This window comes from Ictidomys tridecemlineatus, chromosome 7 (genome assembly GCF_052094955.1).
Source record: "Ictidomys tridecemlineatus isolate mIctTri1 chromosome 7, mIctTri1.hap1, whole genome shotgun sequence".
NCBI lineage: Eukaryota > Metazoa > Chordata > Mammalia > Rodentia > Sciuridae > Ictidomys > Ictidomys tridecemlineatus.
Window position 1 is genome coordinate 191035540 of NC_135483.1, and position 27361 is coordinate 191062900.

The window sequence follows — 27361 nt, forward strand, 5'->3', positions numbered from 1 at the left end:
AAATATAGAAAGGCCATAGAAATTCCAGTTTTCTCTAAAGAAGCTCCCAGAGGGCTGGGATTGTGGCTCAATGGTAGAGCGCTCGCCTAGCATGCTAGAGGCACTGGGTTCGATCCTCAGTACCACATAAATGTAAAATAAAGATATTGTGTCCACCTAAAACTTAGGAATAAATATTTTTTAATAAACATTTTTTTTAAGAGAGAGAAAGACAGAGAGAGAGAGAATTTTAATATTTATTTTTTAGTTTTTGGCGGACACAACATCTTTGTTTGTATGTGGTGCTGAGGATCGAACCCAGGCCGCACGCATGCCAGGCGAGCACGGTACCGCTTGAGCCACATCCCCAGCCCCAGGAATAAATATTTAAAAAAAAAAAAAGAAGAAGCTCCCAGAACAGTAACCCTTATTTTATGTAGCGCTTGCCTTGGGGACAAGGGTGCATCACTGAATCATCACACAGACGTCTTACAGGAGAGAAACTGGGGCTGCCCAAGTGTCAGGGAACTTGCTCACATCTAGTCACAGCTGGAGGGAGGAAGGGCAGCCCTGAGGGTCACTGGCCACTCCAGGGAGCTTGGCTCCTGCGCATGCCCACTGGAGTCCTGGGTCTCGCTCTCCCGGCCTGCACTGCACACCTGCCCCTGCCCCCGGGGTGGGAGCCCTGCAACCTGCCCGCACCTCTGTGTCCTGCCTGGAAGGCTCTCCTCAGCAGCTCAGCAGCCCCCCGTGCATAGACTCGCCCACACGCTGAGGCACCCACATCAGCTCATGGCGTGGTGACCACACCTGAAGGACTTCTGGGGGCTCCAAGTCTTCACAGACATGGTCAGTAAATCAGCACATCAGGTAGTCAGGAAGTCAAGGTGAGAGCCCAAGACGGGCGAGAGACCATTCCTCCAACCCCTGCTGGGAGGCAGCACTGCTGGCGGGAGGAGGGAGCCGGTGTCCACACAGGGCCACCATGTCCAGCGAGGCTGCTGCAGCAGGCTAGATCCTGTGGGCACCTGGAAAGTGCTGGCTTCAAGGTCCGCCTGGTCTCAGCTACCTGCTATGGACTCTTAATTTGTACATCCTATAAATGAAGTGTGATGCCTGCCTCGCAGGATTGAGGGCTCACTGTCATTTGCTTTCAGCAAGACCTTTCCTGGCCACCCCATCTAAAATCAGCTTCCTTCTGCTGCTGAAGCGGATTTCAACACTTAGAAACCTCAGTGACACCAGCGTATTAACTTCCAGCTCCGCAGGGCAGAAGTCACTGGCCAGATTCAAGGGGTGTTAATAGATACATTCCTTTCTGGGGGACAGCCTGTTCATTGCTGTCCCGTGTTTCTAAAGGCCACCTGTACTCCTTGGCCCTCCCTGTGACCCTTGTTCTGTCCTCAAAGTCAGCAGCTGTGCTGAAGGGCTCCAGCTTGACCTGGAGCGATGTTGGTCAAACCTTGGTCAAAACCGCCGCTGGCCTGCCAGGTGACCCTGACACGCATCCCAAGCCCTCTCTGACAAACAGTCATTAAGATAGTCAGCCAAGCATGTTGTGCAGCCACAGATGCCCGACTGTTTCTGACCTCACCCTGGGCATGCTAATAGTTTTACAGGGACATGCCGGTGAGTCAAGGCCCACCGTTGTGTGATTCAGCATACAGATCACTTTCTACTGCCTCGGGATGTGGGATCCTTCTGTCTTGCTGCCCACGGAGACATGCTCTGGCCACCGGTCCCTAGCACACTGCATTTGGGGCACTCCTGGATTTCTCTGCCTCTGGTCTCTCAGCTCCCCTTCCACCTTGGGCGATCAGTTCCTATAGGCCAGAACCAGGTTTTTCTGAAGGCTGTGCATCCCTGGGCCTTTCTTCCACAGCCCATCTCTTTCCCTGATCGTTGGGCCGCCAGACATCTTTGGGGACCCTGTTCTGCTCACATGCCTTCCCACCATCCATCTCTCGGAGGCTCTGTCCCCTTCCCACCTTCACCCCCCTTAGGGTTTGCTTTTCATGATCTCCCTGTCACCTAGACTGTGAGCTCCACAGGGCGGGATTCTTGCCTGTGGGTGTCCTGTGCCACCCTCCCCACCCCATGCCTAGGTCAGGGCCTTCCTGGCACCTGTTGGGGCTCAGTGGTGCAGCTGCCTCCCTCCTCCCCCCTTCCTAACGGCGGTTCAGTAGCGGGGACTCTAACTGCACGTTTTTCCCTAGGGAGTTTGCATCGACTTTCACCTGCAAGCCAAGGACCCCAGACACTCCAGAGACCCTCGAGCCGAACTCGCCCAAGGCAAAGGCATCAGCCCTGACCCCCCAGTTCTCCTCGTGTGGCCCCCAGAAGGCCAGCCGCCCTGGCTCCACGGCTTCCTCCTCAAGGGGCCTGCACAGTAAGTCAGCCTGGGCCCTGGCCACTAGCCCAGAGTGACCAACCCCCATGCGGGTCGACCCGGCCTGTCCTGGTGAAGGAGGCTGGCCCTGGAACGAGGCTTATGTTGTGCTGGGAGACTCCCACCCAGGCCTCAGCCCAACAGCTGTGTGCCAGTGGGGGACACAGTCAAATAGAAGCAGGTGAGGGGCTGAGGTTGTGACTCAGTGGCAGAGCACTTGCCTCCCACATGTAAGTCCCGGGTTTGATCCTCAGCACTACATAAAAATAAATAAACAAAGATGTTGTGTCCATGTAGAACTAAAAAAAAATTTTTTAAATAGAAGCAGATGACTCCTCACAAGCCAGGTAGCAGGGCCACCAGGAGGGCCAGTTGTGGGTGGGTCCAAGGGTCCCCACTGTGTCCTGGGGCCTCCCTTGCTGCCCTTTTGCTCCCTGTCAGGACGACCCTCCCAGCCTCAACCAGTTGGCTCCCCACCCTACCACCTCTGCACCCCAACTAAGCTGGACCTTTTCAGAGGAAAATGAACAAAGCAAAGAAGCCAAAACAGCCTGAAATAAGCCACACCCAGAGACGGGCACTTCCATGCCTGCCCCCAGCCCTCCCTGGCCAGACCTGGGCATTGTGGTCACCTGAGGACCTGCAGGCTGCAAGGCCACGGGCCCCTGTTCCTGGGGGAGACTCAGCGAAGCCTCAGTTCAGGCCAGGCTACCTCCCCCCAGCCCCAGGGCAGCTGCAGGAGACCCAGGGAAAGCTCGGCTAGAGGACAGTGCTCAGGCCTCTGACCCTGCCAGTTTCCAGGGCACACCAGGTCAGAAGAGCGCGGGTCATAACATCACATCAGTAGCACCCCAGCAGCCGATGGCTGCCCTGACCGCACACCCAGATGCCTCTCGCAGCCTGAGCCGTGTGCACAGCTCTCGGGAAGTGGACCCAGCAGAGCTCACGGCAACCCAACCGGGCGGCCCCACCAGGCGGCCTGCTTCCTGTGGGGGGAGGCCGTGGCCAAGCAAGTCGTGCCCGGGCCAGGAGTTGGGACCCGGGAGGGAAAGTTCTCATTCTGTTTGACATGAGCGGGTTGAAAGAGGGATTGTGTGGCACAGAGGGGTTCTGTGCAGGCATCACTTGGCGCTGGCATCTTGCTCTGGCCCTTCTTCCCCAGGCAGCCAGTCCTACAGGAAGTGAGGATGCTTCTCTCCCTGGGTGTCACTGTCCCGTTGCCTGAGGACCAGCTAGCTTCCCGTTCTCTGCCAGCCAGCAGCTGCAGGTGACAGATGTGAAGAGACAGTTGTCAACGAGACACTGGACGACTGGGGAGCTGGGGAGGGACCCGCCCGCCAGCCCAGCCAGGAGTAAGGTCGTGACTGCCCACCATCTGGGCCCTTCTCATCTAGGAGAGACACATGGGGAGGGCCGGGGAGCCTACTACTGCCCTCCTGGCAAGGGGACATTTCCTGGTCACCTTCACAGGAGGAGAGCCGTGGCCTTTGCCCTCGGGAGACCTTCGGCCCAGGTCCAGCCAGCATCCCCAGCTCCCCAGCACCAGCTGGGCGGAATTCGAGACCAAACCTGGGAGCCCTGCCATCTCCCTGGCTCCCGAGGAGAGGCTGAGCCCACGAAAGCTCGGCCAGCCAGAGGGACTCTGCAGACTGCTGACCAGGGCTGCCCTGTGGAAGCCCCTGTCCTCACTGGGACCAGCTGCGGAGGCCTCATCGTAAGGCACCTCATTCTCAAGCCAGTGTCAGCCCCAGCAGCAGCCTGGGGACTCTGTTTGGGTCTTCACCTGAGACAGAGAATGTGGAATGCTCCGGCAGCTTCAGAGCAGCCCTCTGCTCCTACCCGGGTTCTTAGTTTTTTGGTTTTTATTTTATTTTTTGTGGTACTAGGGATTGAACTCAGGGGCGCGCCACCACTGAGCTATATCCCCAGCCCAGCCCTTTTTATCTATTTATTTTCATTTCATTTCATTTCTTTGAGGAAGGGTCTTGCTAAGTTGCCCGGGCCGGCCTCCGCCTTGCAGTCCGCCTGCCTTCTCCTCCTGAGTCACAGATTACAGGCGTGTGACACTGCACCTGGCTGCACACAATTTTTAAAAGCTTTAGAAAACCGGCCAGTTTAATGCCCTGTGTTTCCCTCCCTGTATTAAGATCATGAATAAGGCCAGGCATGTGGCACACACCTGTAATCCCAGCAGCTTAGGAGGCTGAGGCAGGAGGATCACATGAGAAATAAAAAAATGAAAGGACTGGGGACACAGCTCAGTAGTAACACCCCCGGGTTCAATTCCCAGCACCAAAAAAAAAAAAAAGATTTAAAAAAGACCACAACATACCACCTCCACCAGCAAAATGACCAGTGACCACTGTTCTTGTTGAGGGTAAATCAGGCCCAAGTCTTAGGACAGAGGAGGGACATTCACCCAGCACATCACAGCACCCTGGGTGTTACCCACACTGTAAAATCATGAAACTGATCAGGTTTTAGAAGGCGGTGGGGAGGGAAAGCAAGTTAGTGTCCAGGCCATGTCCCAGGTGTCTCCTGCCTTCAGTGGAGACATCTCAGGGGACCCACAGGTTGGAAATAAAGGACAATCCCTGTGTTTTTCAGTGGCCTGTGACTCCTTAGGAGCAGGCAGAAGCCAGCAGAAGTCCCTTGAGCAAGAAAGAACCAGGTTCCCCATGTTAGTCCCATAAGCCCATCTAGGGCCAGGACCCTGGAACTCAGCATTCTTGGCTGCGGCTCGGGCCGGCACCTTAGATCTCTGGTGCGCACAGCCCAGTACCGCATCTCGGTTCTCTGGAAGTGCGTGCGACCTCCTGCACTCTGGGGGAGGGAGGCTGTGGAGCCCCGCGCCTCAGGTGCCCTCTGAACCCCTGGCTCGGCCTGCAGATGCCTGGACCACAATCAGGTGCTGGTCTCCAGGGTTGAGAAGCGGGCAGGGGGAGCAGAGGCCCCGGAAGGGAATCACTCCATGGTGAGTGCTCCCCGTGCCCACCAGTCCACTCCCCTGGGATTCCTCAGGCGCTGCCTGGCACGGCCTCTCCCTGCCTAGTGTGGGAGCAGCAGACACCCAGGGGTGTGTCTTTCAGCCGTGTCTCCCCGGTCCGAGGTCTGAGCCAGTGCTGTCTCTCCCTCGCCTTCAATTGAGCAGAAATCTCACTGGCAAATGTCTGGTCACGGGGGAAGGAGAAAAGCTAGTCTTTTAAAGAGAAAGGAGTAGAGCCACTCGGCCTCTCACCCGGGCACACTCTGCCTTCCAAGGCTGCGGGCTGGAAACGTGCTTTTTAAAATACCAAGGACCTGTTCATAAATAGTTCAGCTATCTGCTGGCTCCACAGAGTTAGCTGAGCTTGGACATGAACCCAATCTACAGGGGAAAATACCAAATACACAATAAGCCGAGAGTTCTTTAAAGATCATCTGGAGAGCAATCACATGACTCCTAAGATTTGCCCGTGAGACCTACCAAGGGAAGAATCTTAGAACCTCTATTAACTGTGGGCCCCTCTGGCCCTGGAAGCTAAGCCCAGCTCTCTGGTTACCCCGTACTCCTCCCTCCTTTTTGCAACACTGGGGATTGAACCCAGGTCCTGCCTGGCACGTGCTAGGCAAGAGTTCTACCATCTCATTTCCTCTCCAACCCTTTTTGATTTTATTTTAAAGGTCTTGCTAAGTTGCCCAGGTTGTCCTCGAGCTTGTGATCCTCCTGCATCAACCTCCTGAGTCACTGGGATCATAGGCATGTGCCACTGTGCCCAGCCCAATTTTTTCTTTCCTTTTTTCCCTCCGATTTTTTTTCTGAGAAGCACTTGATCCCATTTGCTTCATTCAGAGTGTGGTATAACTGCCTGACAACTGCTCAAATCAGGATAGGGTAGAAAATAGTAGGAAGAATTTCTGCAAGCCAGTCAGATACCTGAGGTCTGACAGCGGGTAAGGAAGGACCCAGCCCAGATGGGAGGAGCTACATCCAGGCATGGTGGTGCACACCTGCAACCCCAGCTACCAGGAAGGCAGGGGTAGAATTGCAAGTTCCAGGTCATTGTGGGAAACTTAGCAAGGTGCTGTCTCCAAAAATTTTTAGAAAAGGGCTGGAAGTGTAACTCAGTAGTCATGCACTTGCCTGGCCTACACAGGCCCTGGGTTCAACCCTCATTAATGCAAATTTTTTTTTAAATCAAAACCAAATGCAAAAAATTATAAAATATCAAAGTTTTTTTTTAAGATAAAAAACAAGGCTCACCTGTACTTGTATAACCCTATTTGGCTTACCTAACCCTAATCATGGACCTCAAACCGATAATTTTTTACAAAAACGAATATTTTTTACAAAAATATGCAGCTGTACATGGACCATTGTGTTGATTTGATTTTTGAAATATTGTATTAAAGTATTATTTACCTTGATTAATGAGTTTGCTCTGCTCCCCTTAAATCATGCTCAGAGAATGCCTCGCCCCTCACCCTCACCCTAGTGCAGGATCGGGGATCCTCCTGGACCCTCCCAGTCCCCTGCAGCGCAGCCTGTGGCTGGGGCTGGGCCTGTTTGCCTGACTGTCCTCCCTTCCCCTCGAGGGGCTCAGGGCTCCCAGTGAGATGTGGTTGGAGCGAAGCTGTGGGTCTTTGCACCTAACAGACCACCTCTGAAACTTAGTGGCTCAAAACAGTTTTACGAGTGTGCGTGAGCCATGGTTGGGCTCGTTTCTCCTGCTGGATCTGTCTGGACTCAGTTTGCCTCTGTGGTCGGAGGACAGTCAGGGTCGTACCGTGTCTGGTGGTGGCCACTGGTTTGGGTCTCCTCCCGTGGGGCTTCACCCCCTACATGGTAGTTCTTCTCAAGTCTCTCTGACATCACGCATGCTGTCTTCCCGGGGGCCCTCTCAGCACACAGCCAGGGCCTGTGTGGAAAGACATGGACATGGGACAGCTGGAGGGACCAAGGGCATCGCTGGGACACCTGCAGCGCAGAGGGGTTCAGAACTCACCTCACTCGCTGCCGCGGCCTCCCCTTTCTAAGTCAGCTGAGCAGCTCCGTCCGCTGGGGCACTCTGGGTTTCGAGGTGGAGACACAGTTGCACTGGCCCTCGGCTGCTGTCCTCTTCTAGGGAGGACAAACCCTGCTGGAAGCGACGGGCAGGCTTCCAGGAGGAAGCAGCACCACTGGGAAAAAGTCAGGCAGAGAGACCAACAGATCCAGAGCCACTCCACGGGTGTCGGGAGAGACTGGGACAGAACCAGGGGCGAGGAAGAGGGGGCAGGTGTGGGGAAAGGAGCGCATGGAGGGCCGTCCCGGGCTCACGCTGTGGAGGAGATGGAGGAGGAGGCTGCCCGAGGCCACAGGTCAGCCTGGCACGGAGCAGGCCAAGGACGTGAGCTGGAGGCCGAGGCTCTGAGACAAGCCGTCCTAGGGAAGGGGGCAGAGGCAGCCTGACCGCATGAGCTCTGGCAGGGGGCGGCAGCAAGGCCGCAGCCCACCAGCCTCCACCGGCTCCTGGGTGGGAGCAGTGGTGTCTGGGGCCAGCGCAAGAACTGCTGTCGGGCCACTTCTCAGAGGAGTCCTGTGAGCCGGTTGTAAATACAGCCATGACCAGAACCTAAATTGTGAGGCCTATGATTCAGTGAGTTCTGTTAAAAACAAAGAATCAGTATCCCAGGCCTGTCCCTTTACACTTACTTTGCGACATTCACTACTGCCTCTCCTGGAGGTGGCTGCACGTATTGCGTCATTATGGTGGAAATACTCCGTGTTCAGTGACATCATCCTGGTCACTTGAAACTGGCCATGGTGGCACATTTACACCATAGGAATGGGCAGGCACCACAGAGCAGAGCCTTCCCCCGCAGAGAGCACCCCCAGGCGGAAGTGGTGCTAGATGGTGCGGCCCGAGGCACAGTGTGGGTGGACCAGGAGTCCCGTCAGGGGAGATTGGAAGAGCAGGGCAACGTGTGACCCTTAGGATGACAAAACCAAGGGTGTGTGGCCTGGTGGTGGCTGCTCCAGGGGGCTCCACCCACATCTCTCACCTGGCCACAGGTGGCCCAGGCTCCCACGCCAGCTCACTCAGGCCTCGCCTCCAGGAGCCAGCCTGCAACCGTTGCTCATGGGCTCTGTGATCTCCCAGCTGTGCGACAGCTGAGGGCTTCCTCCCGATGACTTAGGTGCTCCTTGGACACCGTCCTGCTGGCACGCTGCCACGCTCAGGCCTCCAGTGTCCCTGCGCGCCTCCCAGAAGCACACCCACTTGAGGCCTCAGGGAAGTGGAGCCGCCCTGGCTGCCAGGCTCAGTGATGAGTCACCACTTCCCGCAAGTGAGAAGGCTTCACTGGGTATCGGAGTGGACCCCTGGAACTCGACTCTGATCCCCAACCTGGGGCAAGGGGCACTGAGCAGAGCTGAAAAGGGAGATAAGTGGGGGTGCACATTCAGACTAGCAGGTCTCTGAGCAGCACCCAGGCCAGGCCTGAACTTGGACAGTGGCATCTTCATGGGAGAGGCAGAGGCAGAGGCAGAGGGGCCCAGAGGAGCAGGGCTGGGCCCGGGGCTTACTGGTGAAGAGAGATTCTGGGATAAAGTGCTGGATCCAGAGGCAAGAGGAGAGGAGGCCAAGCCACCAGAGTGAGGTCAGGAACCGCCAGCACCATTCCCTGACTGAACAGGAGCAGCGTGGTCCCAGGACCCACTGGGAGGCCCGTTGACCACAAGACATGAGGCTAGGCTCAAGGTCAGGCATTCGACACCCTCTGGAACCTACGCTGGGATCCCTGCCCATCCGTGCATGCTGGATAGCCAACAGCATGCACACTCGGGAGCCAGCTGCAGGCCTGGAGCACCAAGGGCCAGGCATGGATTGGCCCTGGGCAGAGCCGGCCAAGGCCAAGGAGCGTCGTTCATGGGCTCTGTGATCTGCCTGATGCCAGAGCTCAGGCTGATGTGGGACAGGCCCTGGAGGAGCGTCGGCACCACTGGGAAGCCTAGCAGCAAGCAGCCCAGGAACTTCTGTGGGACCCCAGGAGAGTCCTGGAGTAGGGGATTAGAGCACATTAGCTCTCCCGGGCAGGGAGGCGGGACAGGCCGGGAAGGAGGCGCAGCTGGGCAGGGCAGACCTTTGAGAGGCCAGGCCAGACTGGAGCTCAGGCGAGGGGTGTTCAGGGTGGCCTGAAGAGCAGGAAGAGGGAGTGGCCTTCCACACAGGGCTTCAAGGGGAAGCGAATTCTAAGTAATACCTGGAACTATAACCAGAAAGGGTGGGGCAGGCCTGACCAGGCAGAGCAGGGAGCCAGGTGGACACAAGGACGGAGCAGGTAGAACACAAGGCCTCGTGGTGGCCTGCTGACCCCACGGTGGGGTGGCCTGTTGTATCCCTGGGCTCCATTCAGAAGTTGGGGTGCTGCTGGGTCTGTGTTCACCTCATCCAAGTTGTGGGGCTGCTCCTTCCTTCCCCTCCCCCCACCTTGGGACTCCAGCGGAAGGCCCTTCCTCCCTGCACCCTGCTTCAGAGCCTGCCCTGGGGAGTGGCCCGGGGCTGAGGGCTTGATGGGAAGCTGCGATGGCAGCTGGTGGTGGCCCTGAGAAGCCACCGTGAGCCGCTACTGAAGAAGAGGCAGAACCAGGTGGTGTCCAGTGCAGTCTCTGGAGGCCAGTTTCCAGAACAGCCTGACCTGTCCCGTTCTGCTCCTCTGAGCCAACAGAGTTTCTGCCTTTTTGTTTTTTAACCGATTCTCCGGATGGGGTGTAACTAGTCAGCACACGAGGTTCGCCAAGCAATCAGCTGGTCTCTTAGACGTGGCCGGCCACACTGTTCCCCGTCTGTGGTCACAGTCCACTCTCAGTCACAGTGTCTGGGGAGTTTCAGGCTGGTCCTGACCCTGTCCATTGTGCAGCCGCCCCTCCCACTGCCGGGAAGAGGGACCAGGAGGCAGGCCATTGTCTCAGGTCCTCGCTGGGAAACCCGCACCTAGGGGTGACTCTCCAGCAGCAAGAATCACCCCACTAGGTTTCCCGTCCTCCCTCGGAGAGAGGCCTCTGCCTTCATTTCTGTTTAAGACATGGTGAGGGTTTCTGGAAGGCTGAAGGGCCCAGAGAGGTGCCGACCGGGCTGGGTGCTTGGAGAGTCCGGCTCTGGTGGCCCTGGCTCCGGGCCAGCCGACGATCCTGGCTCTGCTGGTGGGTGACACCTTCCCGTGAGGCTCCAGGTTCTGGCACAGATTTTATTCCACATTTTTTTGATTGATGTCTAACAGTTGCGCACATCGATGGGGGTTGTTGTTACACACTCACACACCCACAAAACACGGCGACAGCATTTGGCCAGTACCACCCCCCTGCACTTCCGCGCCCTCCCGGCCTCCCACCCCTCGGTCCCTTCCCTCTGCTGATCTCCCTTTGATTTTTAGGAGATCCACCAGCACCTCTCTTTCCCCCTTTCCTCTAGCTTCCTCAGAGGAGAGAACACAGACCACCCTTGACCTTCTAAGTCTGACTTAGTTAATGTGATGGTCTCTGGTCCATTCATTTTCCTGAACATGGCATCATTTCTTTTTTCTTCATGCCGCCGCAGATTTTAAGGTTACCAGGAGACACCAGGGCAGCAGGCCAAACAAACTGGACCAAGAAGTTCAAGGCTGCAGTGGGAGTCAGACAGAACTTCTCAGTAACTCAATCTGCCCCAAGATGAAACACAAAACTGGTTCTCTCCTTTACGGCAGTTTGGCTGAAGAAGACGTTTACTGCCAGAGCGAGGACTCCATGACCACGGGCCCAGGGTGTGGCCAGGCCGGCAGTGAAGGGCCTCTGCCTCCTGGCATGGCCAGGACCTGCAGCTGGCCACACCCCCGCCCCGCACGCCATCTGAGGCTCAGGCGCTGAAGCAGGCCCAGGCCAGGTGGACTCAGCGTCACAGCTTGCCACCTTGTAGAGCAGTGGACACCGCAGTACCTGGGGCTCTGACCCTGACCCAGGCTCCAGTGCCCACCGAGGCCTGCCCCCCAAAGGCACTCCCGTCGTGTGGGGTTCCTGTCTCATGGCTTTCTTTCCTCTGACACCTGTAATGTCAGGACAGATCCTGGGTCCCCTCTACAGAATCGTAAAGTCTGCTGCCTCTAAAAATGCCATTAGCCCCTCCTGCCCCTCATCTCGACCCCGTGGTGGCCCTCTTCCGAGCAGTCCTCTTGCCCTATTCCTCGGGCTCCGGTCACCCTTTCAGTCTCTGCTTATGGGAGGGAGGATGAGAAGAGGCCCCAGGGACTCGGTCCAGTCCCGAGGAGTCTAAGCAGAGAGGACTGTGCACTCTGCCCCAGGATCTCTGACTCCATAAATTCTTGGAGGCCAGGTGGCATCATGAAATCCAGCCCAAACACTCAGATCAGAGCAAGACCAAATGCAATTCAGGATCTGGGTCCATGATGGGGCCCAAGGGGCTGGGGACACAAATCAGAGGGTCTTTCCTGCCCCCTCCCTGCCTCCAGCTCTCCCCGACTGACCCTGTCCCCAGTCATTCTACAGACACACTAGGGAGTCCTTGCCATAGTCTCTGAGGGGGTTGGAGGGCCTGGGTCCAGGTGTCCTGGTCGGGCCTGGCCCAAGCTGCAGTCTGAATGTGCACAGTCTCCCGGGGCAGCTCACTGGCATCTGCATTTCCCAGGGGCCCAGGTGGGGCTGATGTGCCCACCCACACTCTGGGGTCACTACTGGCCACCACTGGGCCTCCATTCTGCCCTCTCAGAAAATCACGAACCTCCTCTGTGCAACACCTGTGCCATAGTCCTCCTATGATTATTATTAATGTATTTTAATTGACCCATAGAAATCGCACCCATTTATGGGGCACTGTGTATACCATCTATAAGGATCAGATCAGGGTGACTGGCCTGTCACCTCAGACACATCATTTCTTTGTGCTGGGAACATTCGAGATCCTCTCTATTAGCTGTTTTGAATTTCAGCTAATAGTTGTCAACTGGAGTGACCGGGCCAGCTGTACAATGTGGGCTGTGTTCCTCCTGTCAGCCGTCCCTGCCATGTGAATGTCCCTCTCCCCATCCTTCCTGTTCCACGTTGTTCTTCTTAACAGCTTTATTGAGGTATGATTGACAACAGTCAACTGTGTGTTTAAAGTATACAGTGTAATAAATTTTGATATATGTCAACACTCATGAAACAATAAATGTGGGGAACCCAAACGTCACCCCCACAGTTTCCTCAATCCCTTTTGTAACGTCTTCCTTCCGCCTCAGCCCACCTACAGGCAAGCCGTCCTTCTGTTATTACGATTTTGTTTGCGTTTTCTAGAATTTGGTACATACAATCACATGGTACGCACTTTGTTTCATCTGGCTTTCATCCAGGGCAATGATTTGAGGTCTGTCCCTGCTGCAGCGTGTATCCATAGTTGATTCCTCTGTGTGGTCAGTATTCTGCGGGGCAGACAGTCGTGGATGGTCGTGCGTTGCTCCCGGACAGGAATGTGTTCTGAGATATATGTCGTCGGCTACTAGGTCAGTGTGCAAACAGCACAGAATGTGCTTACACAAAGGAAAAGGCTAGAATATCACTGGGCCATACACATCTTACAGGACCAGTGTCCTAAAGATTGTCCCTTGTTGACTGAACGTCATGAGTCCCTGAAAGATTTTGTCTACTACAAATAAAGCTACTGTGGCCTCTGACGTACAAGTCTTTATAGGGACGCACTGTTTGTCTTGATAAATACTCGGGAGTGGAACAGCTGGTTCATGAGGTGAGTACATATTTAACTTATTAAGAAGATGTGTCACTGATTTCCAAAACTCTTGAGCCAATTTACGTTCCCATCAGCAGAACTTGGGAATGCAGTTGTTCCTCATCCTCACCAACGTGCCATACGGCCCAGGCTGAGTTCCGAGGATCTGAAAGGCGTGCAGTGGATTCTCGGGTTTTAACGGTCCTAGCTGCTGACGTCTTCTCAGGGGTGATTTGACACGTCTCTACCTAGCGCCACCTCTCGGTGTCCACCCACATCTGTCCTCTTTGGTGAGGTGTCCCTTCCAGATCTCTCGGCCAGGTTGCTCTCTGACCTCGCAGGAGAGTTCTGTGGTCTCAGTGCTCTTCCGGGCGCTCACACAGGCGCTTTGTGAGTCGCTTTTCCCAGATTGTGGCCTTTTTCAGTCTTTCTCAAATGTTCTTCAAAGACCAGAAGATCTCGGTTTTGCAGAAGTCCAGGTCATCTGTCTTAACGCTTTCGCGCACCTGGCTTCAGGCGATGTCACCTCAGTAACGTTCCTCTGCCCCAGCGCCTGGCGCCAGGCCTTCTGCCCTCCTTACTCCAGGGGCGAAGCGGAGGAGCAGGAAGAGGGTGGCCAGCAGGCTGAGGGACACTGGCCCTCAGTGGGTGCTGCCTAAGCAGCCCCCAGGGAGAAGAAGCTGAGGGGACCCAGCGCCTCTCCCTGCTCCCCACGGGCTCCTCCCAGGGACCTCAGGTCTTCCAGGGAGGACGGGACCTGCCCGTGGTCTTGGTGAAGGAGACAGGTCTGGGCCTCCGGAGGAGCAGCCTCCCACCTTCGCAGGCTCCAAGGCCCGAGGGTGACTGGGAGGGAGCTCCGGGTGCCCCTGTGCCCTCCAGGGCGAGGAGGCAGACTGTGGGGAGAGGGAGGAGACAGAAAACCATCACGCCATCAGCCAGGAATCTTACTCCCGGGTGACAAAAACCACAAATGAGAAGCTCTTGGCTCCTGAACCCAACCAGAGGACAGTGGCACCCGTGCTCACGGTTAATGCCGATTTCTTAGAGCTGCCGTGACTGATTGCCACCAGCTTAGGGGCTTAAAGCCACCCAGATGTATCAGCTCAAGCTGGTCAGGAGTCAGGCTGCTCAGGATTTTACAGGGTGGAAGCTGAGGTGTGGGCCAGGGGACAACCCACCTCACACCCCTCAGGGCGTGGGCAGAACCCGGTTCCTTGAGGCTGTAGGACTGAGGTTCCTATGCCCTTGGAGGTGGCTCCTGGAGCGGCAGGGAAGCCGTCTGCCACCCTGTCCCCTGACCTTGCTGCTCTCGAAGCTCTTCTGCTCCCAGTTAGGGGACGCACGGTTACATGCCCACTGGGCTAGACGGGCCGTTACGGCTCGGAACTGGAGTGTCCCTCACAGGCCCACGTGAAGGCTTCGTCCCCAAGGTGGCGGTGCTCAGAGGCGGGGCTTTGGGGAAGTGACTGGATCATGAGGGCGCTGCCCTCGTCAGTGGATGAATCCAGTGACAGATTCACAGCTGAAGGGACCATTGGGAGGCGGGGCCCAGCTGGAGGAAGTGGGTCCTTGGGGACGTGCCCTCGGGAACTGCCTCTTGTCCCTGCTCTCCCCTCCCCCCTCTGTCTCTCTCCCCCTCCCTCCTAGTCGGCTCTGCGCGTTCTTCCACCATGATGCTGTGCCTCATCTCAGGCCCCAAGCAGCAGTCAGCCGTCTATGAACTGAAACCTCTGAACCTGGGAGCCAGAATAATTTTTCCTCCTTCAAGTTGTTTTTCTCAAGCCAGGTACAGTGGCACACATCTGTAATCCCAGCTCCTCAGGAGGCTGAGGCAGGAGGATCACAAGTTGGAGGCCAACCTGGGTAATTTAGCAAGAACCTGTTTTTTAAAATTAAAAAATTTAAGAGGGCTAGGAATGTGCTGTACAACACCTCGGGGTTCAATCCTCAGTGCCATCAAAAAAAATGTGGTTTTCCTCAGGCATTTTGTCATAGTGTAGAAAAGTTGACTAACACAGGTCCCCAAATAATCCGCTTCAAGGTCTATGACCTTAATTTCATCTGTAAAGGCCCTTTCACTCTGCTACCTAACGCATTTACCAGACCCAAGGATGGCGTGGACATCTTTGAGGAAGGGGCATCAGTTGGCCACAGCAGAGCCTGTCACAGGATCCCACCGCTGTCCTCTGATGGGCTCTTCAGAACCCGCACACGCAGTAGGAGTGGCGTACCTGTGGCCTAGTCCCCAGAAGTGCGATGGCCAGAGACCAAATCCACTTCAAAGTCCCCAGGGAAGAGCCCCAGCTGGCCTGTACTGTGGACCAAGCACACCCGGGGGCGGGGGGTGGAGACTCTGAGACTGGCCAGCCTGGCGAGAAGCCACCCTGAGGCCCGCGGGCAGATTGGTGATGCAAGAAGGAGGAGGCCGGGTCAGGGTTCCTGTCGCAAGGTGCCCGCGGTGGCCCCTTCTCGGTGGCCTGGTGCTGTCTCAGCCACCCCCCTGTGATGGTGCAGGGTGGGGTCGCCGACCAGCTCGCCCAGGACCAGGTCCAGACTCCCCCACTCACCAGCTGGCCCACCTCCCCTGGCCTCAGTGTTCTCCTCTCCACAGTGGGAACGGTCCTCCAGGCTGGGGAAGCAGATGGAGCGTGTGTGTGGAGGGCGGCTCAGCGCGCCCAGCCTTCGGAGGCTGGGAAGGACCTCCATGTCTCCACCCAGCCCTCAGTGGACTCCCGCTCTGGGCAGCCGGGGGCCAAAGTCGTCCATCCGGGAGCAGTGGGAACGGGGCTGCCCAGAATGCACCTGGCCAGCTCTGGTGGTGAAAAGACAGCCATTCAGGGCTGGCTTGGACCAGAGCCGGGTGACGAGAGACAGGGAGGCCTGTGCTCCAGGAGGAAGGGGCCTGGCGTGGCCTCAGTGTGGGCCAGCACAGCCCGGGAGGGGGGAGGGAAGACTGCACTAGTGTTTGAGGCCGAGGGGCTGAAAGGCGGCTGTGTGTCCCCGCTGGCTGCCTGGCGGGTGGAGATGTGAGTCACTGGTGTCCGGGAGGGGAGGGTGCAGCCTGGGCGCAGCTGCCCAGGACGAGGGGCCCACTGCCCCCTCAAGTGAATATGTGTCAGTGTGAGCCTGGACGGGTGGGGCAGGCCCTGCAGAGCTGTCTGGACCGCCCAGGGCTCCCTGGGCTGGGCACACCCCGTCATCTGCTGACTGTGGCCACGAGGACTGCAGGAGACCCCACAGGCAGGGCACCCTGGCTCTTCACCCACCCGCCCCCTGGTGGTGCGGCCCACCGGGACAACAGGACCGCCAGGTGGAGGAGGGGTGCAGGGGGATACGCCCAGGCAGGGGGCACCCAGCCCCAGGGAGGGGACATTGGAGGTGGGGCTTGAAAGGAGAGCATCTGGGCAGCGGGAAGCCAGGTCCTGGTGAGGGGGGAAGGCCAGGTGCCGGAGCCACGGCGGGCAGACGCAGGCCGCGAAGGCTGTGGGCAAGGCCCAGAGTCCTGAAGACCTGGGGACCTGGGGGTCAAAAGAGGCTGCTCAGGGACCAGCAGGGGCTGGCCAGGCAGGGTTTCAGTGTCAGCAGATGAGGTGGTGAGGAGGGCCCTCCTGTCTGGGAGAGGCGCGTGTGTGTGTGTGTGTGTGTGTGTGTGTGTGTGTGTGTGTGTGTGTGTCTTACTGGGTGAGTGTGCATCTCAGGGGTGTATGTGTGCATGCTCGTGAGTGCTGTATCTATCTGCATGTGCAGACTCCGTGTGGGTGTCTGGACCTGTGTGTATAGGAGTAGTTGTGTCTCTGCAAGTGCTGCTACCTGTGTGTGCGTGTCCCTGAGTGTGTGTAGATGTGTTCCCACTAACACCCCTCCCAACAGGAGGCGGGGGTGCACCCAGACGCGGGGGCCAGTGCCGATACTCCCCATGTGCTCCTTGGCCCTCCTGCCCCAGAGGTCTCCTGCCCCAGAGGCCTCCCGCCCCAGTCCTGGGCCTCACTGAACTCTGGCCTCTCTGCCCAGCTTCCCCCTTACTTGATGCCCTCCAAGAGGACTCAGGCCAGCAAGCCCCAACCTGCCTGCAGGCGCGGCATGGCCCCCGGGGCATGGCCCCCAGGCAACTGGGAAGCTACTGTCTCCCCAGCACAGCCGCCTTGGCCCAGGAAGGGGCCCATGGCAGACAGGAGACGTGGAAAGTCCTTCCCTAAGATCTTGCATACGGAGGAGGGAAGAGCAAAAACCTCTTTCCCTGGGGCCCCCAAGTTGGAGGCCCCTCAAAACCTGCCTTGTCCCTCCTCATGGAAAGTCGGGAGGGTCCAACAGAGGGCCGCCCTTGGGGGTGCTTTCTGTCACCCGAGCTCACATTTCTTTTACTGAAGCAACTTTGAGTTGAGTTGTCACTGGCAGCCACCCCTGCTGAGCCACAAGCCTGGGCCTTCAGGTGCCGGGGCCCCATCATCCCCCTTGGCTCTCTGAGATCCTGCACAGAGCACGCACCGCCCTCCACCGCTCTTCTCAGGCTCCTAACCCACCTGGCCTCGGGCTGGCTCCTCTCTCTCTCTGGCCCCGTTTCCTCCAGGCCCTTCCCTCTTCTGTCTCCCTCTCCCCCAGACTTTCTGCTGGCCTTGCTCCAAGCGACCAAGAGGACTCCAGGCGAGCAAGCCCGAACCTGCCTGCACATGGGGCATGGCCCCAGGGCCACTGGGAAGCTACAGTCTCCCCAGCACAGCCGCCAGCGCAGCGGCAAGCCCTGGATCCACTGGGAGTACCCTCACCTCCTTAAAGGGAGGACCCACTCCCAGAGAAACGTACCCCTCTTTCCACCTCGACCCGTCTCCCTCAGCCCTGAATCCATCAGACCTGACCCCTGCAAGGGCAGCTAGTGTCTGGGGCACCAGTGGTGGGGGAGTGGGGGTGGGGGTGGACTCCGTCTGCCTGTGTGTGCTCCTCCAGTGCCGTTTGGGTGGTGCCCCTTTGACTGAGAAACCTTGGGGTCCCCCAGGCCCCCCGGGCTGCCCTGCACGATGGGTGGGAGCACACGTCCTCACCAGGAAGGAAATCAAGGCTCAGCCCCCATTTCCTAGCAGGGAGCACCAAGCAGACGTCCCACCACTGCCCCAGCCCGGGAGCCTCCTTCTTGGTCAGGGCAGATTCCAGGACGCACCGACAATGACCAGCTAAGCCGCATGGCATGGCCCCGTCATGATGGGGGTGGGTGCCAAGCCCAACCTGAGAAAGTTCTAGGCCAAGGGCACTGCTCCAGAAGGCTGCTGAGCTCGCCCAGCACGGCAGTACTTCTCTAGCGACACATCTCTAGCGACACTCTTTCCGCTGAAGAACAGCAATTTGTGTGTGTGTGTGTGTGTATGTGTGTGTGTGTGTGTGTGTGTGTGTGTGTGTGTGTGTACTGGGAATTGAACTCAGGGTTATTTTACCTCTGAGCCACACCCCCAATGCTTTTTATTTTTTATTTTGAGACAGGGTCTTGCTAAGTAACTGAGGCCAGCCTCAATCTTGTGTTCCTCCTGCCTCAGTCTCCCAAGTTGCTAGATGTGGAAAGCAGGCTGTGCCCAGCTCTGAGTTACTCTTCCATGTATGGAACAGCTGATTTCAAACTGTCCTAAACCTTTGTCACTCCGTAGTTTGCTGTGAGCTGATCCATGCTGAGTTGAAGTACTGTGGTGGAACTTTGTCAAAACCATCTGCCTGTCAAAACCAGAAGGTACAAGCTGATAAATCAATCAATCATGCTAATAAGAATGACCACCCGGGACAGTCAGGCACAGTGGCACACACCTGCAATCTGAGGAACTCAGGAGGCTGAGGTAGGCGTATTACAAGTTCAAGGTCAGCCTGGACGACTGAGCAAGACCCTGCCTCAAAATTAAAACATAAAGGATGAAAACCCATGACCTTATCAGCTTAATCAGAAGCACACAGCGGCACGGGCACATCAAACTGCTATTAGGAAAACCAGGCCCACGAGTCTATCGAACACACCTGACCACTGAATGAAACAACCCTGTTACTTGAGGCCCATAAAATTAGGGGCACCCCAAGACTGAACACAGCAGCACCCTGACCCAGTCACCTGGTCACTCATCATTAGCCTTCCCTAGGAAAATAGCCACAGCAATGGACCTCTGAATCTCTATCCTCAGTTTCTCCTGCATCTGACAATCATGGAAGTCCCACTCCAAGCTGACCTCTCAAGCTCACTCCAAACTGAACCATTAAATTACCATCAATCAGGATCTTTGCCTAGAATAATTCCCGTACTTTGACCCCTCTGTGCCCTGAACAAGTTCTTCTGGCTGGAAGCTGGAAGCACTGCCCACCTACAGTGACTCTGCGTCCACACCCGCTCCCTGCCCGGGCTCTCCGCCCAGCCTCCTGCGCCCGGTGCTGCCATGCCTCTCCTAACCTTTCTGTGCGTGATGTATAGTGTGCAGCGTGACGTGTGACCTGGGTGTTAGAGACCTTAGAATTCAAGATGGGAATAAAAGAACCTGTGATTGTCCTGTGGGTGACAGCTGGGTCACCCATGAGTACCTGTGAATTTAGTGCTATTCGATAAATTCTGACATTTTGGAAAGACACAAATGTGTTTGGTCTACGTTAATGACACAGCTCACTCTTGACACCGGGATTACAGGCGTGTGCCACTGCACCCACCTAAGAACGGCAATTTCTTGTCACTGGTGCTTGTCCGCAGACCCTCCACTGTGAGTGTAGATGGCAGTGGCTGCCTGGGGGTCCATTTCTGCTCAGGGTCTTTCAAATACTGAAGTAAATCCACACGTGGAAGAACTTCACGCTGTCGCAGTGAAGCCAGCACAGCAGGCAGAGCTCTCTACCCAGTGGCCACCCGAGCTCCTGGCACCAGCTGTTGACCTCTCTCCAAGGGGCCTAGGGCTCCTCAGATTCTGCTTTTGGGTTCCCTGTGGCCCAAGATCCCCACTTGGTCCCACTACTCATGGAGCCCTGGCAGGCGATGTCTCCCCACTCCTGCAGGGCCCTGTTTCTGCTGTGGTCACTGAGGGTCTAGATTCCCAGCAAGTGCGGGGAGGGCGTGGAGAGGGGGAACGGGCAGCAGGGCGCACGGCCCCCTCTTGGAGGTAAAGCTGCTCTGGAGGTCGATGTCTGAAGATCCTGAATTTGAGGCCAGCCTGGGCAACTAAGCAAGACTTTGTCTCAAAATTAAATGTAGTAAAGGCCAGGGGAAGGTAGCTCAGAGGCAGAACATTCCTGGGTTCAATCGCCAGTCCCACAGTAAAGGCAGGGAGAAAAGAGAGAGGGCTGGGCTGCAGCTCTGCGGCAGAGCTCTCCCTCTGCATGTGTGAGGCACTGTGTCTGATCCTCAGCACCACATAAAATAAACAAATAAAATAAAGGCAAGCTGTCCATCTACAACTAATTTTTTTTTTATTTTAGAGACAGAGAGGTAATGGGGGAGGGGAGGAAGGGAAGGGATACTTCTTAGGGTCCTTCCACACCCCAGTTCACTGAATTAACCTCAGGGCAGCAAGCTAAAGGGCACAGAGTGACCCTGGGGCTTGAATTCCTGCTATTTCCTACCTGATTCCCTCTGCTGACCCCCGACCCACTGCCTCCTGGGACCAGCTTTATCTCCCCAGCCTCTTCCTTCACCCAGGGCATGTGGGGCAGGGGAGATTCCATCTGCAGACTGACCTTGCTTGACCACCTGCTATCTTGAGACAGTGCACAGAAATCTGATGGCCCTCAGGGCCGGATAGGTGGTATGAGCCAGACTGGGTGAGCCCAGGAGTGGAGGGGTGGGGGACTTGCTGTGCTTCTGGATAGGGATGGGTCCACGAAAACCCAAGGAGCCAGGCTCCCACACATCCCACCCACCCCACCCTCAGCGACCCATGTACCTAATTGCCATTCATTTCCCCATTCTGTGTTTGACCTACGCACAGAACACATAATCCCATGTGACAAACTGTCTCAATTGCCCAGCCTGCACTGGTGAACACCCCGCGGACTTCGGGCAGCTCCCCTGGTTACCACCTCCTTGAGCCCTTGTGGTTCTGGGGCATTGTGGGGTGAGCCAAGCATCAATGATAAAATTGTTACCAGCAGCTGTGTGTCGTGATGTTCATCATGTAGGGGACACTGGCCTGCACGCTTCCCATGCGTCATCTCACATAACTGCACTGGCAGGAAATTGAGGTCTCAAGGGGATAAGTCACCTGTCCCTAGAGACAGACAGGAAGTATAGGTCCCTGACCCCAACCCTGCTCTAGTCCCCAAACCTGAGCTCACAACCCCTTCCCAGGGACAGCTGTGTCCACCCTTCCCCTGGCACCTGAGGAGATCCCACAGCACTGGCGTGAGCGGCCAGGTGGGCCATTCTCAGCAGGGCCTCCCCCTTCTGCAAGGCCACACACTGCAAGGCAAACAGGGAGACTCCCAAAGCCTAGACGGCGAGACAAAGTGGGGATGGGTAGCCAGGGCAAAGCCGTGGTGAAGGGACAGGGGCTGCAGGGACCCGGAGCCGTGGGTAGCTCTCAGTGGCAGGCAGCCAGGCCAGGGGACCCACAGCTGCAGGCCAGGTTTTCCTCCTCTGCCGGTGCTTCAGAACCTGTCATCCAGTGTCCTCCTCTGGATTCTGCCTGGAAGGCTTTCACATTCCCTGATGAGAGCTTACCACACCCTGGAAATTCCTTTGTACCTTAAATTTTTATTCCCCTCCCAAGAAGCTCTTGAGCCTTAAGGAAAGGGTTGAAGAGACTCTTCACCCAGCCTCATAGGTTTGGGACCAGTGAGGGCACTCTGCCCTCCCTGTGTGCCTCTGGGCAGGAAGGTAGCTTCCTGTCATTGCTATCTCTGGGAGAAGGGACAGCCTCGGAACCAGGAGGCCTCCTGGCTACTAACCATGGGACCTCACTTACCTGACTTTGTCCTTTTTGCACCTCCATTTATTTTCTATAAGGTACCGGAAGCCCATAAAGTAAGTGAGCTATTCATGCCACATTGTGACCACTGAATGAATGTCATCAGCATTGAGGGGACACCTGAATTCCTCCATTTCAATTCTATGAGCACTTTGAAATTTTACTACATGCTCAGCTCTAGGAACCCATCAAGGAACAAGACCGAACCGACATCTGGCCAACGGCAGGCCAGGCTTTCCTGAGAAGGATTCTCCAAGTCAACTGGATGGGACATCACCCCAGAGCCTGGGCCTGAGCCAAGATGCCCACTCCCCAAGAGGAGGTGGTCCTGGCACACAAGCAAATTAATAAAGACTTGGGGACAAAAAGGATTTTACGGGAAATATTTGTTAATGGATGGAAAGAAAAGAAACTGGGCCCAGGCAAACAGGCCTTCTCTTGGTGGTGGGGGGTGGGAGTGGAGAAGGAGCTGGGCCTGGGCGGGGGCGGCCTCCTCTCCAGGTTAGCCAGGGGGCTCTGCTCCCAGCCCGGGGCCCTCTTTCCTCGCAGGCCCAGGCCCGGGGCTGGACTGCTGGGCCCCGAGGGGAGCCGGGAGAGGACGGCCACCCCGGCGGGCCCCCGCCCCCGGCCCCAGGGCGAGTCTGAATGGGGCCGCAGGGAGGCGCCGCGGCGAGGGGCGGCCCGTGGGCGTGGAGGTGGGCGGGTGTCCCGGTTTCCCACGTGTCCTGGGGAGGCGACCCCGGGAGCCCCGCGGAGGAGTCGTGCACCGCGGCGGAGGTGACCCTCGCGGGCTCCGAGGTCCGCTCTCCGCCCGGCGCGCCTCGGGGAGCGGGTCGCCCTCCCTGCGGCCGAGGCCCGAAGGGGTTAACGCACCTGGGCCGCCGCCCCGGCCCCTCCTCCCGCCGCCCGGAAGACGAAAGCGGCCGTGGGGGCGCGGCCCGTCCTCGCCCGCCCGCCGCAGTCCCCAGCCGCTGCGCCCGGAGCTGCGACCCGCGCGCCCCGCTCCGCCGCCCCGGCCCGGGCCGCCATGTCTCTGTGGTGAGTGGGGCCCTGGCAGGGCGCGGGGGCCGGGGCTCGCCGTCCCCCCGGCGCCGACGGCTGGCGATGCCCGGCGGCTGCCCGGGCGGGACTCAGTTTCCCCGACGGGCGCGCGGCGGTGGCGAGAGATGCCCGTCTGTGCGCGGCGCCCGAACGGCAGGTGGGGGGCGGGGGGCGCGGGGCGAGCCGTGTCCCCAGCCGTGTCCACCGAGCCACATCCCCAGTCCCGCCGCCCGGCAGCCGCCCCCAAGCCCCGTCCCCACGCCTGCCGGCTCGCAGACCGCCGCGGGCCTCCCGCGCCCGCGCCCCCCGCCCCGTGCTGCGGCCTCCTCCCGGCCACAGCCCCGGCCGCCCGCCGCGACCCCTGCTCCTGCCCCTCCCGAGCTTCTCTCATCAGCGCAGCGGCTGGCGCAGGTGGAGCGCGCCTGCCAGGCGGCCCAGGTGCTGACCTCCCACTCCGGACTCCGGTCCGAGTACGGGGCTCCTCCGGAGCCCACAGGGCTGGAAGACCCCTGGATCCAGGGTGCTCAGCGCCCCTCGCGGGGAGGGGCAGGCCTCGAGTCTCATCACCCTGCCCCCGCACTTTGAGGTGACCCTGTTTTCCACCAACCTGGTGTCCAGGAAACCGTGGGGCTCCATAGGGAAAACTCGCTCTATGGGGTTCAGCCTGAACCCCCTGGCCCTGAGGACACCCTGGGCACTTCCACTGGCTCCTTGTCTCTCCCTGCACTTCCTGCTGAGAAGGTCAGCGCCATCTCCCTGCTGGGCCAGCCCTGGAAGGCCACCCTGCCAACCCACCTATCCCCAAGCCCTCAGCTTCCATGTGCCACAGGGACGAGTGGGCAGACCTCCTGGCATTTGTGTGCTGCACTGTGGGTACTGGGGAGCAGGGCCCAAGCCCTAAAGAGTGGGTGGCTGCTGGTGAAGAGCTCTGATTTTGGCTCCAGAAATGGGTGTGCTGAGGTTCCTGGCGCTGAATGTTTTCCTCTCCCAGGAGAAGAGCTGGGGACCTCATCGCTCCCCATGATGTAAAGGTAGGGGTAAGGGGTATGGGTCATGCAGCTTTCAGGCCTCTTGTCAACCATAGGGTTGTTCTTTTTTTCTTTTCTTTTTTTCTTTGGTACCATGAATTGAACCCAGGGTGCTTAACCACCGAGCCATATCCCCAGCCTTTTTAATATTTTATTTAGAGACTGGGTTTCATTGACTTGCTTAGGGGCTCCCTATGTTGCTGAGGCTGGCTTTGAGCTCAAGATCCTTCTGCCTCAGCCTCCTGAGCTGCTGGGATGTCAGGCTTGTGCCTCTGTGTCTGGCTAAGAGCTGTCCTTTTCTGTTGGTTTAGTAGCAATAGCAACTCTCCAGTGTGCCCCACAGTGTGATTGGGCTCCCGGGCTGCAGAGAGGGTGCCATCTCTGCCCCTCCCAGTGACCCTGGCTCAGAGTCAAAAAACCATGCTTCAGTTGCTCCTGGGGCTACACCAGGAAATGAAAGCTCCTGGGCAGGGGGACAGGGCCTCTTCCCTGTCATCTCACCAGGTGGTCCTCCAGGAAGATGGCAGCACTTCACTGACCCCATGCCAAGCCCTCCTTTCCTGTGTTCTGTCCCACTTGGGGGAAGTAGAAGTGTGGCTTGGAGAGGTTAAGTGAATCCACATGTACCTTGGAGGTCAAGGTGGGAACCCCCAGTGCTCCTTGGGTCGGGTGGTAAGCTTGGGAGAGGAAGCAGGACTATTCCCTGACTTTTGGGCCTGGAACCCACTGGGGCTGCCAGGAGAACAGCAGCTCAGCTCTCCTCCTTCCCTCCCCCCAGGAAGAGAAACCTCTACAGGAGCGCGTGCCTGGCCCTGGCTCTCCTCGTGGCTGTCACGGTATTCCAGCGCAGTCTGACTCCTGGTCAGTTTCTGCAGGAGCCTCCTCCCCCCACGCTGGGGTCACCAAAGGCCCAGAAGCTGAGTGGAAACCTGGTGAACCCTAAGAGCTTTTGGAAGAGCCCCAAGGATGTGGTGGACCCCACCCCTACGGCCTCCCAGGGGCCCCAGACCTGGGACGTGACCACCACTAACTGCTCGGCCAACGTCAACCTGACCCATCAGCCCTGGTTCCAGGGCCTGGAGCCACACTTCCGGCAGTTCCTGTTCTATCGTCACTGCCGGTACTTCCCGATGCTGATGAACCACCCCGAGAAGTGTGGCGGTGACGTCTACCTGCTGGTGGTCGTCAAGTCCGTCATTACCCAGCATGACCGCCGCGAGGCCATCCGCCAGACCTGGGGCCGCGAGTGGGAGTCTGCTGGCAGGGGCCGAGGCGCTGTGCGCACCCTCTTCCTGCTGGGCACGGCCTCCAAACAGGAGGAGCGGACCCACTACCAGCAGCTGCTGGCCTACGAGGACCGTCTCTACGGTGACATCCTGCAGTGGGACTTCCTTGACAGCTTCTTCAACCTCACCCTCAAGGAGATCCACTTCCTCAAGTGGCTGGACATCTACTGCCCCAACATCCCCTTCATCTTCAAGGGTGACGATGACGTCTTCGTGAACCCCACCAACCTGCTTGAGTTTCTGGCTGACCGGCAGCCACAGGAAAACCTGTTTGTGGGTGACGTCCTGCAGCGCGCGCGGCCCATCCGCAGGAAGGACAACAAGTACTACATCCCCCCCATCCTGTACAGCAAGGCCAGCTACCCGCCCTATGCTGGCGGTGGGGGCTTCCTCATGGCCGGCAGGCTGGCCCGCCGCCTGCACCACGCCTGTGACACCCTGGAACTCTACCCCATTGATGACGTCTTCCTGGGCATGTGCCTGGAGGTGCTGGGCGTGCAGCCCACAGCCCACAAGGGCTTTAAGACCTTCGGCATCTCCCAGAACCGCAGCAGCCGCATGAACAAGGAACCCTGCTTTTTCCGCTCCATGCTGGTGGTGCATAAGCTGCTGCCCGCAGAGCTGCTGGCCATGTGGGGGCTGGTGCATGGCAACCTCACCTGCTCCCGTAAGCTCCAGGTGCTCTGACGCTGCAGGCCACTAGGGCATGTGCTCAGTCCCCAGAGTGCTGGGGCTGGAACTGCAGTGCCCGGGCATGGCCTTTGATTCCCTGCTGGAGGTGAAGGGTTTGGACATTCTGTGCCCCTAGGTGCAGGGAACAGAGGGGGATCCCAGAAGTTCCCAGAAAGCAAGGCCCAGGAACGCTGGAGCTTCCCAGACTGGAAGTGATCCGAGGAGCTGGGACCCTCCTAGTCTGGCCTGCGAGAGGCCCTGGTGGCCTCTGAGGGAACCCTGTGCTCGGGTGTCTGGGCTGGGCCTAGCCCCGGCTGGTCTGCGGCTGCCCCTTGCCTTCACAGAGAATCTCTCTGTGAATTGCCTCGGTCTCCCCAGGGCCAGATGGCCTTGCAGGAGAAGCTCAGCCCTGTGCAGGCTCACAGGTGCCCCACAGTCCACAACTTGGTGTCTTCTAGGACAAGAGCCCCAGAAGGCTCCAGCACAGCCCAGGGCTGCCTGGAGCCTGTGCCTCTGCTCCAGGGGCCTTTGCTCCTGGCTGCGTCCTCTCACGGCCAGGAGTGTGACCAGCCACTCTGTCTACCTCAGCGCTCCTCCAGACCTCGGCGTGGGTTGCAGCCCACCCAACCCTGACGCAGGGCAGAAGCACAGCGCTCCTGGCCCCCAAGTCCCGGTGCTGTCTGACCCTAGCCCGAGCCCCAGTCCCTCTGGCAGCCCCACTGAGGCTGGTTCCCTGGCCAGCAACTAGCTGATTTGGCCCTGGAAATGGACAGTCCTCGATTACTGTGAAGTTTTATTTATGAAGAATTTGGAGGAAGAAGGCTCCGGCCTCAGGAGGTGATGGACCCTTCTCCCTCTCCTGCCTGCTCTCTCAGCCACTTTTACCCCCAGCTGAGCACCCCCCCACCTTCACAGCCCTCTCCAGATACCTCCCCAACACACCCTGCTCTTTCAGGGCCTGAGCAGACCAGCATGTGCCCTGTGAAGGGATGGACCAGGCCATGGGGGTGGATAGCGAAAGGTTGCACCCCTGCCTCAGGGTGGGGTCACCTGGTTAGGATGGGGGATTGTCTATTTTCTCAATAAAACGGGACTGTTTTTTTCTGGTGTGAAATCTGTTGCCAGCTCCGTCCGAGAGCCTTTCTGGGACCAAGGTTGCCAGAGGTTTCTGAGATAGCTAGTTCCTTATTGGCCTTGGCTGGTGGGTGCACAAGGACCCCCAGAAGAGCCCTGGAGGAAGGTGCCCACTGGGATTAAAGTGGGGTGTGGCGGTCAGCAGGCGAGACCCCTGTGAGCTGTGGCCCCCAGCTGTTTCAGGCGTCAGGGTGAACAGCTGAAG

General features: G+C 57.9%; 2 protein-coding genes and 1 long non-coding RNA gene across 12 annotated transcripts in view; 2 read left to right on the forward strand and 1 right to left on the reverse strand.

The window, feature by feature from the left end:
* Armc9 (armadillo repeat containing 9) overlaps positions 1-12570 on the forward strand; it is a 138511-nt gene extending 125941 nt beyond the window's left edge. For 3 of the 9 annotated variants that reach the window (XR_013424382.1, XM_078018205.1, XM_005326440.5), the window contains 2 exons: positions 2196-2368; positions 3531-6775. Coding sequence is in view for 8 of the 9 variants with exons in the window: in XM_078018205.1 (XP_077874331.1) it covers positions 2196-2368; positions 3531-3553 (196 nt within the window). In the remaining variant the exon portion in view is untranslated. Of the gene's footprint in view, positions 1-247; positions 318-2195; positions 2661-3530; positions 6776-10926 lie in introns of those variants that run through there. The other 6 variants (XM_078018200.1, XM_078018201.1, XM_078018202.1 and 3 more) reach the window with 4 other exon arrangements.
* On the reverse strand, positions 212-23872 carry LOC120883711 (uncharacterized). Of its 2 annotated transcripts, XR_013424385.1 has the most exons (4): positions 23644-23872; positions 7354-7469; positions 7135-7266; positions 212-3629 (listed from the first exon to the last, which is right to left on the reverse strand). It is a non-coding gene; the product is annotated as an uncharacterized LOC120883711 (long non-coding RNA). The 2 variants fall into 2 exon arrangements; XR_013424384.1 differs by lacking the exon at positions 23644-23872 and having other exon boundaries at positions 7354-11460.
* B3gnt7 (UDP-GlcNAc:betaGal beta-1,3-N-acetylglucosaminyltransferase 7) lies at positions 22526-27125 on the forward strand. Its single transcript, XM_078018207.1, has 2 exons — positions 22526-23033; positions 24843-27125. The coding sequence occupies exons 1-2, from the start codon at positions 23023-23025 to the stop codon at positions 26035-26037; spliced, it is 1206 nt and encodes a 401-aa protein (XP_077874333.1). The 5' UTR covers positions 22526-23022; the 3' UTR covers positions 26038-27125.
* Positions 27126-27361: the final 236 nt, after the last annotated feature.